General features: G+C 53.2%; 1 protein-coding gene across 1 annotated transcript in view; it reads left to right on the forward strand.

The window, feature by feature from the left end:
• The first annotated feature begins 3,121 nt into the window (after positions 1-3,121).
• LOC114660488 (dedicator of cytokinesis protein 2-like) overlaps positions 3,122-12,919 on the forward strand; it is a 75,140-nt gene continuing 65,342 nt past the window's right edge. Inside the window, exons 1-7 of the mRNA XM_028813213.2 lie at positions 3,122-3,387; positions 9,011-9,094; positions 9,466-9,506; positions 11,226-11,281; positions 11,485-11,581; positions 11,884-12,032; positions 12,589-12,724. Of these exons, the coding sequence (XP_028669046.2) occupies positions 3,351-3,387; positions 9,011-9,094; positions 9,466-9,506; positions 11,226-11,281; positions 11,485-11,581; positions 11,884-12,032; positions 12,589-12,724 (600 nt within the window). The 5' untranslated portion in view covers positions 3,122-3,350. The remainder of the gene's footprint in view (positions 3,388-9,010; positions 9,095-9,465; positions 9,507-11,225; positions 11,282-11,484; positions 11,582-11,883; positions 12,033-12,588; positions 12,725-12,919) is intronic.

The following is a 12,919-nucleotide window of genomic DNA, read 5'->3' on the forward strand; positions in this document are numbered from 1 at the left end:
GCGACACCTCGGCCAACCAGGTGGGCATTCAAGCAAGCAGGGCCTACCAGATGGAAAGGGACGTATGATGCGATCATCACACCACATGGCCTGCTGTTTTATATTGTGCCATTCACAACACCCTGCCAGAACTGTCCAAAGGGGGTGCCAGTCATGCACACCCCCTGTCTAACACACCAGTGCCCCCTGCTGACTCTCCGCTTGGTGCCCCCATTTCTGCTCCAGTGGAGTTCTGTTCAGATTTTCAAGAGCTATTTGGCCTCCTTTTTGTGGAAGGTGCTATATAGGGCACATCAACTAAAAGCGATGGCAGCGTCACCTGGCAGTCAAGCACACTCATGCTGGAGATGTGGGACAAACTGGAAGTGACGATAAGGGGCAGACGTGACAGAGACCACAGTCGGGCCAGCATTTGAACCTGAGACAGCTGTATGTTTGGTGCCCACCGAGATTCGTGTGACGGCCCCTCGAGAAGAAGAAGCAGGTGCAGCCATTAGCGGAATTGAAATCCAAAGACACAGACACAAGCTGCTAATGCGGCCCCCTCACCCGCACCTGTGTGCGTTTATGTTGAGAAAAGCCACTTGAAAGAAAGAGACGTCAAAGTCTGTCAGCGGAGCACGAGGGCCGCAGCAAGGGGGCGCCACATTGAATGAAGGCGGGCAGACAGTGACCTCCCTCAGGTGGTACGTGATCAAAAGAGAGCCAGTGCCCCCTTCAGTGCCCCTGCTTCCCTCCAGTTCTCATTTTTTGGGACGTGTGTCCCTTGTACTGCCAGCTGCGAATGGCACTCTATAAGAATACCTCGGCATAAAAGTGATGGATCGCTGGAGTCCGGCTGGGGTCTCCTTTGTCCGCCTTTGGCCCACTTGAGCCAATTCCTAACAGCGGGCACTGAAAGGGAAGTGACCCAGGTGGGTGGGCAGTCCATACTAGGTCAGCTTGTTTATATGATGTGGGATGGACCTGACAAACATAATGACTGGGCTGGGGTTTGAACCCGGGTCACCACTTCAAAGGCTTGGCATGAATTGTCAAGAGGCCTCTGAGTTCTGGGTGTTTGTTCTTATTCACCTGGCTGGTGGCATCACACAGGGGGCAAGGCCTCTTCATGTGCTTCAGGGGCTGCAGGGAGAGCAGAGGACAGCCAAAGAGCCAGGGTGACAAACAGCATCCATCAAACACACCATCCCGGGTATCGGACTTCTAAAAGAGAAGCCTGCAAGTCAGGAACCAAACGAGAGGCTGGTCCTTGGGGCACTGTGGGTCATAATGTGAGTGGGGTCGGAAATGAGGCACCAGTCACATGTCAGGGGCGGGCAGCACAGATGAACACCTGACAAGATGCTACATAGAAAAATGAGAGTAGCGACCACTCCTGGGCAGTCACAGAAAGACACAGGTGGGGCTCCTCTGCTCAGGGTGGGCAGTCAGTGCTATGCCCATCCTTGATGTGCCACTGCTGTGACCTATCCTGCCAAGCCCATCTGGCCAGCCTCCCTCTCACCACATTGACATTTGACAACGGGCACATCCAGGCAGCTCCTGGTTTCCAGTCCAGTGTGGCAGGGGCACAGAGTTGCACAGAAAGAGCCAGGCGGGCACACAGATGTCGAGGTATCCTGGAATGCCCCCTTCTGAGAGTCCCTGTGGCTTTCTGAGGCAGGAGGCTAACAACAAAGGGTCAAAGGCCACGGTCCCTATTGATGTGTCCGCCAAGATGATGGGAAGGCTTTCTGTTCATCTACTGATGCCCATATCATGCCCTGTCCTCCCTTGGTGGCCCGAAGCTCATCTCGTGATAAATGAGTGTGCCGTTTGACCACCAGGAAGCGCTGCAGGTTTCCTGTTCTACACAGCTGACCACAAGCCCACCAATGTCATGCGTCAGGAGGAAGTGGAGCCGACTCAGCGTATTTTTGGTTCATTCAAAGCTTTGCTTGAGTGCCCAGTGGGTGAGGGCCTAGAGGGGCAGCTTGTATACAGCAGAGTGATAAAACACAAGAAGCCCCAATCGGTTCTCCTCACTCGTCCTCTGGCATTTCTGCCCATGAGGTCTTTTGATGGCCACAATTCCTAGTGGGTCACTCAGCACCTGTGACACGTATTAGAGTGCCACTCAGGATTTACCACGCTGGTCACTGTACTCACTGTACAGGCTTACTAGTGTACCATCCAAAAATGTCCATTAGTCATTTCTTCATCCAGAATACCAGCCAGCTCACCAGGGCATGACCCCTGGCACCCAAATCAAAAATGAAGCCTGCCCAGCACAAGGACATCAAATGGCCCGAGCTTCCCATGAGTCTGCCATGTCCAGACTTTGACACCAGCCTTGGCAGTGTAAGGGTTGACTAGCTGGCAGGAACAACATAAGAATGGCACAGGGTAGGGAAAGGCAGCACAGGAAATATCCAGGCCTGAAACAAAATTGGAGGTCCGACATGTGCCAGGGTAAGAATGTAGGGACTGCTAAAAGGCACACGGTCCCATGGCACTGCGTCACCCCTCTGTTATGTCAGGCTGCTGGGCAGTTCCTTTTGACACCTGAGGGGGCACAAGGACAGCTGGAAGGCCATCCCACATCAAGGAGGGAATTTGCGTTTGGCCACTTGGGCCACTGGGATGGCAAACGGAAAGTCTGATGTGGGGACTTGTCATGTGACCAGTCAGCTCAATGGCAATGGACGGCCATGAGGAGATGGCACCCATGCCACTGTGGAAATGGTATGGCGGAACATTCATTTGTACCTCATTCTCTCTTTGTGTAGTGCCTGTCATGGCTGAAGTGTCTCTGGTGGGCCCTTGGGGGGGGGGGGGGGCAGGGGACACGAGATGGGTGCCTGGACCCTGCTAGTAAACAGGCTTTGTGTTCTCCCTGTGATCCTCCCTGTGCACATTCAGGCTTCTCTGGGGGGCCCACTCAGTACACAGCCCTGCTGGTACAGACTGACAGGCAGCCCCCACCACCACTTTATTTGCCTTCCTCCATGCCAGCACTGAGGCCCCCCCCCGCCGTGTGACAGAGCTCTGCAGCTTTGTGGTTGCCGTGCCCCCCTCCCCCAACTTCTCCTTTTCATTCCATTGCTTCTTCTTCTCGTTTCTCCGTTGCCTTGCTGGCCTTCAGTTTGATTGCAGGAGGACATCAGAACGGCCATGAAATGGTGGGTCTGCACACTTGAGGCCGAGGGCGCGAAGGTGCGGCTTGACGAGCAAAGCGATGCGCGGCACGGCGCGGGCGGAAAGCGGAAGTGCAATCTGATGCATCAGCGATCCTCGGAGTGAAGAGGCACCCAAACGACTGAGCAGCGGGCACAAGCAGGGAGCTGCAGCACCGAGAGGGTTAAAACATGGCACCCTGGGACAAGATCGACCGCTATGGAGTCGGTAAGCAAAATGGGGCCACTTGGTGTGCCCCCCGACCCGCCGTTTGTGTGTGTATGCGCAGTGAAGGAAGAGGAGGAAGAGGAGGATGTGGGCAGGTCGACATTAACTGACTTTGAAGGTGCATTAGACGGTGGGAAAGCAAACGGGCCCGGAGAGAATACGGAAATATGGCAGTCCCACTGTCCTGCCCAGTGCCCAATCTGCGATAAATCGCTGGTTTTCACTCTTCTGGCACGGTGGGCCTTGGCACGTTTATGTCACTGCGGCGTCCCTGAGAGTCCTGGGTGGGCCGTGATCTTGGCGTGAAGCGCAAGCTTGTGGTGTGGGGGCGCTGGCAGAGCTCTGCAGCAAAACGGGTGCAAGGTGTGTCAGACTCTGTGCCTCATGTGGACTGGCATTGAGAAAGGGAGGCAGACGGTGCCTGGCACACGCAGGACCCACGGCACTCCAAAGTGCTGCTTTGTGGCCCCCTTCCCTGCCATTCATTCGATGAACCGTTTGAAGGCCAGCAGGGGGAGTGACAGCTGTGTGGCCTTCCTCACTTTTCATGATGACAGGTGACCATCAACTTTTATAAAATGGCAAATGTTAAGCATTAGAACAATCAGACGAGAACAGGCCATTGAGCCCAAGACAGCGCGCCAGTCCTCGTCACTTATTACTTCTAAAATAACATCAAGTCCCTCAAGTCCGACTGTCCACCACACGACTTGGTCACTTAGTCCATGTGTCTGTGCTTCTCTTCCTGATGTTTGTGTGACATTCACCCTTAACAAGTTTCCAACTGTGTACCCCCCCGGTGTTCTTGATGACCTCATTTTAAAGTCACCATCTCGACCCCCTGGACTCATTCCCTTCATCATTTCAAACACTTCAGTCAGGTCTGCTCTTCATCACTGTGAAGGCTCAGCTCTTTGACTCTTTCGTCCCCTGTACCCCCCATAATCAGCCGAATCGTCTTCTCTGGACCTTCTCTTGTGCTGCTATGTCCTTTTGGAGACCCAAAGTGCCCACAGGACCCCAGATGATGCCTCACCAGTGTGTTATAAAGCAGACCCTCCTGTGACTTGTACCCCACACATCAAGGCGCTATATGACATGACAGTCTGTTTGCCTTCTTCATGTCTTCTGAACACCGTCTGAAAGTCGATAGCTTAGAGTCCACTATGACTCCTAAATCTTCTCATAAGGTGCACTCTCGATTTTCAGACCACCCGTCGTGTATTCAAACCTCACATTTTTACTTCCTCTGTGTCATTCTTTACATTTGCTGACATTAAACTTCATTGTCCACATTTTGCCCACAGCTGCCTGCTGTCCAAGTCCCTCTGTGATGATTTAATGGATTCTCTGTGATCTGCCAGTCCACCTACCTATCTTGGTATCATCTGCAGACTTCACTTCACCAGCTTGTTCCTTATATTCCCATCTAAATCATTTCTAGATATTAAAAATAGCAGCGGCCCCCACACTGCCACCTGCTGGTCACCACTCCTAACATCAGCCAGTTCTGATGAGGTTCCTCACACCATCTCCCTCTGCTTCCTGTGCCTGAGCCATGGCTCCTTCTAGTGGCTCGGAAGGCTAACGATGAATGTGGACTCCACCAAATGTCCTAATGCTCGGCTTTTACAATGAGACCCACCTGCAGGGCTTACTGGGGCCTTCTGTCTGGTTTGGACTATAAAAACATGGATGGAGGAACAGGGTGGGCCACCCCTTCTGCAATGACCTGGCACCACCATTAAGTTGGACTGGTGATTAACTGGTGGTGGCATCACAGTCTGGGCCTTCCCCTTACGTAGAGCTGACCCACTTCTCAAGTCACTTCATGCAGCTGAGGGTCACAGAGAACCAGACTCAGTGGGGTGACATCTGCAATCACTCATATGGGGAGTGTCACTTAAAGGTTGGGGACATTAGAGGTGACACATGAATCTCAGATTGCTTTCTTCTTTCTGATTTTGCTAGGTGATTGCCCGTCACTGCCCTGTAATAACACCACCTGCCTGCAGAGGGCACTCTGCATCCATGGCACTGCAGGTCCACTGGTGTGCAGCAGCTCACTGCTGGGCTCCTGACTGCCCCCTGGTGGCTAAGATTTAGACACTCGATCAGTTATGTGAATGCACACCTCGTTAGATGGTAATGATCTTCAAGCACCCTACACATCCATCCATCCATTATCCAACCCGCTGCATCCGAACACATCCCCTTGCAATCCTGGGCCAGTACTCTGGGGGTCCCAAACAGCACACTTCAAATTCTAGTAAGTCACCAGAACCCCCAGCATTCCTTCAGACCTCTCCATCGTCCAGCTTCACCTTCTGCTACTGCGGCTGACCTCTCAGAACAGTGCTGCTCACCTTCAGTGCTGAGTTTGGAAGTGACACTGTGAGGGTCAGCCACGCGGTGCCACAGGATGCACAAATGGAGCTGACTTGGCCAGAGTGGCCTGCCTGTGCCCAGGCTTCAGTCATGCGCTCCAGACCGCCTTGAGAGGAGAGGCTTTGGCTCCATAAACCTGCAGTATGCTGGCTTTGTGGTGCCCCATCTTCAACTGCCCCGCTCTACGCAGAGGTGGCTGCCCATCTCCTTCTCCTCCTAACAATGCCAGGCTTTGGCCATTACCCTGATTCTTGAGTGAGGGTCTTACCTGAGCACTAACAATGTGGACAGGAGGCGCGCCAGACACGTGTGTCGATGTTTCACGGAGGAGCGCAAGCTGAGTGTTGTTGAGTTTAATAGTGTGAGGTTTGAGTGCCCTCTGGGCAAGGCATTTGGTGCAAAGCGGGCATGGCGGATTAAACAACAAGTGAAGCTGCAGAGTGGGCACTGTGACCTGACCTCTTAAGTACATTTATGTTTAAATAATACGGAGGGCCACATATTATATGATGTGAAAAGCAGCTCTCTAGGGTCCTGAGACTGTATGAATGGCACAGTCGAGTGGCACAATTTGCCAAGTCGCCTTTCACGGCAGATTTGCTGGGTTGGCCTGTGACATCGTTTGCCGAATATTTTCCAGATAATCCCACCCCAGGATGCTTTGTGAGGTCAGCATGACATCACAGAGCTGTGGCAGCCATGGTGGGTGGGGATGGCATGACCCGGTCGGTGGCACCTGTTTACAGCTCGCATACACGCGTGATGTCACTGCCTGATCAGAACTCCAGACGAGTTTCTAAAAACAACCAAAAACTCCTCTTCTGCGGACATCTGAGAATCTGATTGCGACACTTCATTGTGTGCTGCGCCTCGACTGCTGGGCTAAGGGTTAGGGTTAGAGCAGGGTAGTGACGGTGACGGCCCCCGCTGACCCCTCGAATCCCCCCTCGAATTGCTTACTCACGGTGACGGGAGATCAAGAGACGCAGAGAGATATGAAATGGTGGCGTGGTGATTGGCACTGCCGCCTCATAGCTTGGGTCACAAGAAGTGACGTTCCCTTGGCCTTCAGTGACACTCCAGGCTGGTTCTGTTTCTTCTACTTGTCTGCATTTCGTGCCCATCACCAGTGAGCAGTTGCTGTTTGTTTGTGACGGGTAACACGTGCAGAGCTCCATCCTGATGCCAACTTTGGGGGGCTTTTCATTGACCTGTCAGAGAGCAGCGGCCGAGTCTGCAAAGTCTCTAAGCGGGGCACAAGTGCTCCTTCTTGGGCCTGAAGGTGTTCTGGTGCCAGTTCGTGTCGAGAGTCCATTCGGGTCACAAATTCAATTCACTTTTACTTGTGGGTTGAGGTTCAGATGCAGGGCCACACATCTGATGGGGTTCTTGAAAACCGGACCCACGCAGAACTCTAGTAGGACCTTCTGCCATCATCCATATCCAAGACCGTACCCACTGAGAGCGTTTGGCTCTTGTCCCTCTTGCGTAGGTTTGGCAGTGCCCCCTGGTCTGGATGCCTGCTGCCAATTCTTCCTTTCAACCTTCTCTTTCACTCTCGGCCATCGTCATTTCTCAGCCTGACTCTTCATGGACCCTCAGCGGCTCATCCAGAATGTCAGGGCGGGCAGTGATGGCCGTCACTCTCTCTGCCCTCCTACCTTCATTTAATCACCACAGGGGCTGACATCCTGCTGGCATTTACTCTTTGTCTTTGCTTGGGTGCGGTTTGGGGGTGGGCTGTGGTATGGGGTGGAGGGCCAGTCAATTGCTTCTTAGGATGGCTGAATTGTGTGTGTCAAGCAGTCCACGTCCACCAGGGAGCCGTCCTGGGCAGCGCCATGTGAAGGTCGCCAGCCCGTATTTTGTGTGTCCTTACCGCATCCCAAAACGTCCTTAGCCTGTTAGCGGCTTGTAGGGTCCTTACATTCTATAGCGCCTTTGTAAAGTGACATGTGACAGCCTGCTGGGGTGTGTGCAGCGACACATTGAGGAGTACTTTGAATGTCGAGGGTCCGGACTGCAGCAAAGGAACCCAAGAGAAGCAGAGGCTGAGGTGACAGTCACTGTGGTTACTGACGGTGGCCCTGTGCCCCGATGGCTTCCACTTGCGCGTCTAATGATAAGAAAAGTGCAGCTCAGCAGCTTCAGTCTCCGCGCTGTCCTTCTTTTGTGAGTGAGATTTACAATTAAGGGCTTTTTGGCCGCTCTGCCTGCCCAGCTGGCACCAATCTCCTGTTCAATTCAGTCTTTCAGCAGATAACACAGCAACAAAATGAGGAAGTAAATGAAAAGAAAAATGGCCTGCACACGAGCTAATAGAAGCAGGACGAGAGAGGAAAATGGAGAAGGTCAAGGAATAGGTGGGCGAATCGGAGATACAGCTGGGAACACGAGTCCGTATGGGCATCCCTGCTTCTCAGGGGCCACGTCCCCCATCTCAGATCGGCCCTCATGCCATGCAACCCTTCTTCACTTGCAGTTTATTATCAAAAGGCACCACATAAAGGAACTTTGAACTTGTTACAGGGCTTAGGACCACCATCTATGGGCACCACGTCACAGTCAGGGCAGTGCATGTGCCAGGGTAATGCCAGCAAGGAGTCCATGGGCAGACAGACAGGAGGTAGTGAACATGGCGTACATGACTGGCAAGTGAACAACATGGCAGACACATCCATCAGGGGCCTGCCGACCTTGTGAAGGGCCCACCAATGTGGACTCCACCCTTCAATTCCACCCTAACCTTACACCTAACTCAAAACATTCAGGAAGAACAGGACCACTGGACTGGCACCACCTCACTGAACAGTCCCGCGCCCTCAGATAAGCACGCTGACTGCCAATTCAGACCAGAAGTGCCACGTGAGGGCCCACCTGTGCGGTTCACTGATGCCACTCTGTAGAAGAAGCCCTGCTTGTCTATTGGCACCACTCATGGCCTCGACGGCTTTTCATTCCACCTGAGCTCCTTACCTGCCTTGGCCTTGACGCCTTTTCTCGACTCTCTACGTTTTTTCCTGCTTTGCTCCCAGTTATTTGGAGTGACCCTCGCAAACGAACAGACAATGACACAGTGGGCACTGGTGTAAAGCCACGCCCACCTTCATTTAGATGTAGCCACGCCCCATTCGAAGAGGGACCGCCCCCTCACAGCGCATGCGTGCCATGGAGAACATGACAGTCGCCTTGTAGATTTGTAGCTCACCGTCGTTTTCTTGTTGGTCTTTTTCAGCGACATACAACTACACTGGCAGTGGCAGCAGACACCTGGCTCTTCAGGTTGGTGACACCGTCCACATCGAAGCATCCTATGAAGGTACGTGGAGGGGATTCAGAGCCTAGGGGGCCTTGGATTCCAAGTGTCTCAGCTGAGGGGTCACTCGTGGTGCCACTAATGGACTTGGTCTTCTTCCAAATGCCCGTGAGTGAACATCACGCACCTTAGAAGGGCAGAGGAGCGAGCCTGGGATTTGGCTCTTCTAGTCCTGGCTAACCTGCTTTTCTGCTGAGTTTACTCCGGAGCTTTTGAGATCACTCATGTTGTCCCACAAGGTGACATTACAGTGGACACGGTGAATCGAGGTGCTGGGTAGTGGAAGTGCAACACGTGTTTTAAAGCTGAAGAAATCCGCTGGCACTGGGGAATCCCCTTAACCCCTTGTCATCTCTTTTGCTCTCCTCCCTCAGGCTGGTTCAAGGGTTACCTGTCCAGGGACAAATCCCTCGAGGTGAGAGACTTTCCCGGTCTGCTGTCCAAGTGCCGTGTGTCCTTTGTCCCCTGCCATCACCCGTCCTATGCTTTTCCATGTTCTCTGCACATCGTTGTTGAGATACCACATTAGACCGAGTCCGATGTTCTCGTTATTCCGGTTGCTTCTGCGCCTTGTCAATTCGAATGAGCAGCTTTATTAACCCTTTAGACCCCTCACTGATCGGAGATCGGCCAGTCACAGATCCAAATGCAGGAGAAGGTCTGCTTGTGACGAGCCACCACAAGTCCCCACCCAGGACCCCACGCCTCATCAGGCTCCTGCAGGCTTTGGGTTCTCATGTCGGTCGGCAGTTCTGCTCTTCTGCTCTTTCGTTTTAAAGAGATTCTCACCGTCAGCACTGCGGCCAAACACGCGGTAAAAACAAAAGGCGGAGCAAAGCCCCCCGCCACTCGGCCAGCGCCAGCTCCTACATCAGCTCTCGCCCAACAGCCGTGCGTTTTTAACGGGTTCAGGCCATTCTGACGGAGCTTGTGTGAGGGGCTGCTGTGTCTTCAGGGCTCCCACACATTGGAGAGCTGCTGTTTTCACGCACTTGTCATGTGGCGGTCAGAAGGTCAGGAAAATGAATCTGAAAAAGGAGGCGCCTGTGGCACACGTTTGAGCGGATCGGAAGGGTCTCTTCAAATTCTACAGCTTGTCTGCTTTGACAGGCCCACTGCAGATTTGCTGAGGGTCAAAACGAAATATCAGATCATGTGACAGAGGTGACCTACAGATTCGTGTCACCCCTGAAGGGACATCGTGACAGCAGGCTTAGAAAGCTGTGCGCTACAGAGGTGGCAATTCATAAAAAGAAGGAGACTGAGCTTCACCCACCCAGAATGGCCGTGCCAGTGAAGAGTTGGCGCGGGTTCAGAAGGGGAAATTGAGTTCAACCAATGGACACAGTCAGACAGGCGCCAGTGACATTTGGGTGAGGTCCACGTGACGGACCCTGTGGGCAAAAATGAGGTGGTGCCCAGTAGGGGGTCCGTTAAATCGAAATATGAAGAATAAGCAGATAAGCCTGAACCTGCGCAAACACAAAGGGAGGCCCCAGTGGGCTGGCCAGTGAGTGGGCTGGTGGGTCACATGGCGCCCTGGGGCTCCACTTGTTGGTCTTCACTTCACCAGTAGGGTGCAGCAGCTCCAGAGGGGGTCCAGCGAAGGCCGATTCACGACTGAGAGAGAGATTGTGACAGGTGACGCGACTGAAGTCTTTTAAAGGATGTCATTTGTCACTTGAAATTCTCCAACAAGAGACAGACACGCACTTCCTAAGGCTCAAAGATTCTTCTTGGCAGCGGCGGCTGGGCAGTGTGGTGGTCTGTTGTTTTGGAGGGCTGACGTGACAAGGAGTGCCGGCCTGCTGGGCTCACAATGCCCGCTCCACCTCACGAGGCTCACCTTCCTCTTCTCTCTGACCTGATGACATTGGCTGGTCGGTCCATCCTGTAAGTCTGTGTCTAATGGGCAGATATGTCGCCCCTTCCATTATTGCCCAGGTGGCACTGCCTGCTCTCACGTGGTGCCGTTTGATAAGAGAGTAAGATGGCCTCCTTCTACGCTGATGCCTTTCCTGCTTGTCCGTGTCCGTGTCTCGTATGTTCGTCTGCTCTCCTTACCGCTTGACAGGTCGTCTCGAAGACAAGCCGCTGATGAATGGAAGTAACGGCCTTTCTTTTCCTGTCACAGGGCATCTTCCCATCATCCTACGTACATGTGAGGGAGTTGGTGGCCGAGAAGAAAGGGTATGCCACTTGATGTTCACTCTGTCTTTATGCCGATGTGCCGAAAAAATGTGTTTGTGGTGTACAAATGGGTCTCGGTGCAGTTGGCATCATGCAGTGCCGCAGGGCAGCAGTGTCCTTCCATGCTGACCTATTACTGTGCTAGTGTGCAGTTCACCCTGCAGGTAGCACCATTCTTACTCCTTGTCATTGTCATTCTCAAGGGAGCAATGCAACGTGACATCAGCTGAATTGCCACTGGTGCAAGAAGTGACGACCACCCTCCGGGAATGGGGCAGCATCTGGAAACAGCTGTATGTGGTAAGCATCCCCAGGGCCGTCGGCCTGCACCTAGCCCGCAGCGACCACCCCGCCACACCTATGACGGGCCACCAAGTGCGGCTGAGCTTTGAGCTTGCGTGCCTGGGTGGCCACACTGCCCGCATGCTTTGTTTATTTCCTCTGGGCCACTGACCACTGGACTGCTGGTTCACATCCCACCACTGACTAGCTGAAGGAGTGCTGCTAACTCCAAGCATGGCTGAAATCCCCAAATGCGTTTACTAACCCTCACCCTCACCCTGACCCGATTCTAACGGCTTCCATTTTCTGTCTGACTGCAGAGCAACAAGCTGGATAAAGTGCAGCAGATTCAGCGCATGATGTTCGACTTGATGGAGTGGCGCTCCCAGCTGATGTCGGGGACCCTGCCCAAAGACGAATTCAAGGAGCTCAACCAGAAGGTCACGTCCAAAATCGACTATGGCAACAAGTGCGTAGGCCCTCTTGATCACTCACTTGGGGGGATGCCAGCCAAGTAAATCCATTCACTGCCAACATGTGGACAGACTGGCAATAACAAGGCCTGCTGGCCCCCAGGGGGGAAAAGAGGAACTGTGAGGTAGGAGGGAGAATCACAGAAACAGGTGAGGCCCACGAAACAACTGCCCGCCATCGGGGCCCAACTATGGCCTCGAGAAGAATTGAAAATCAAAGCAGGCTACAGAGTACCACGCCACGCCATCCTAAATGCACTGAACCTCCACTGGCATGCTGAGATCTTCCACCAAGCCAGAGCGCTACATAAACATTCCCCAAATCGCTGTATGAGGAACATGGCACACGTAGCTTGGTGCCACTCAGACGAGGGTACAAAGATAAACTAGAATGTGTAGATGGGCACAGAGAACCCTCAGGGCTGGTGAAACGGTGTCATCTTCAGCTAGTCACACTCTGCATGTGTCTTGGTGGTCTTCTATGACCACCATAAGTGCTTTTTTGGACCCCTGCTATCCATCATGGCTAATCTCTCTCTCTTCTGCTGGCAGGATCCTGGAGCTCGACCTGGTGGTCCGAGATAGCAATGGGAACATCTTAGATCCAGACAAGAGCAGTGTCATCAGCCTGTTCCGTGCTCACGAAGAAGCCACCGACAAAATCTCTGAGCGCATTAAAGAGGAGATGGTGAGTGACAACCGGGCAGGTAAAAGCTCTGACTTGGCAAGTCCATCCTGGGCACGAGGATCAAGTGCCTTAACGACATCGCATCTCACATTAAAAATCTCAGGGCAAGAGAAACCAGAGGTCCACGTAACCTGTGACCTCATTTAAGAACACAGAGGCAAACCCTCACACACAGGTGGGCTACAGGAAACTCTC

Source organism: Erpetoichthys calabaricus, chromosome 11 (genome assembly GCF_900747795.2).
Source record: "Erpetoichthys calabaricus chromosome 11, fErpCal1.3, whole genome shotgun sequence".
Lineage (NCBI taxonomy): Eukaryota > Metazoa > Chordata > Cladistia > Polypteriformes > Polypteridae > Erpetoichthys > Erpetoichthys calabaricus.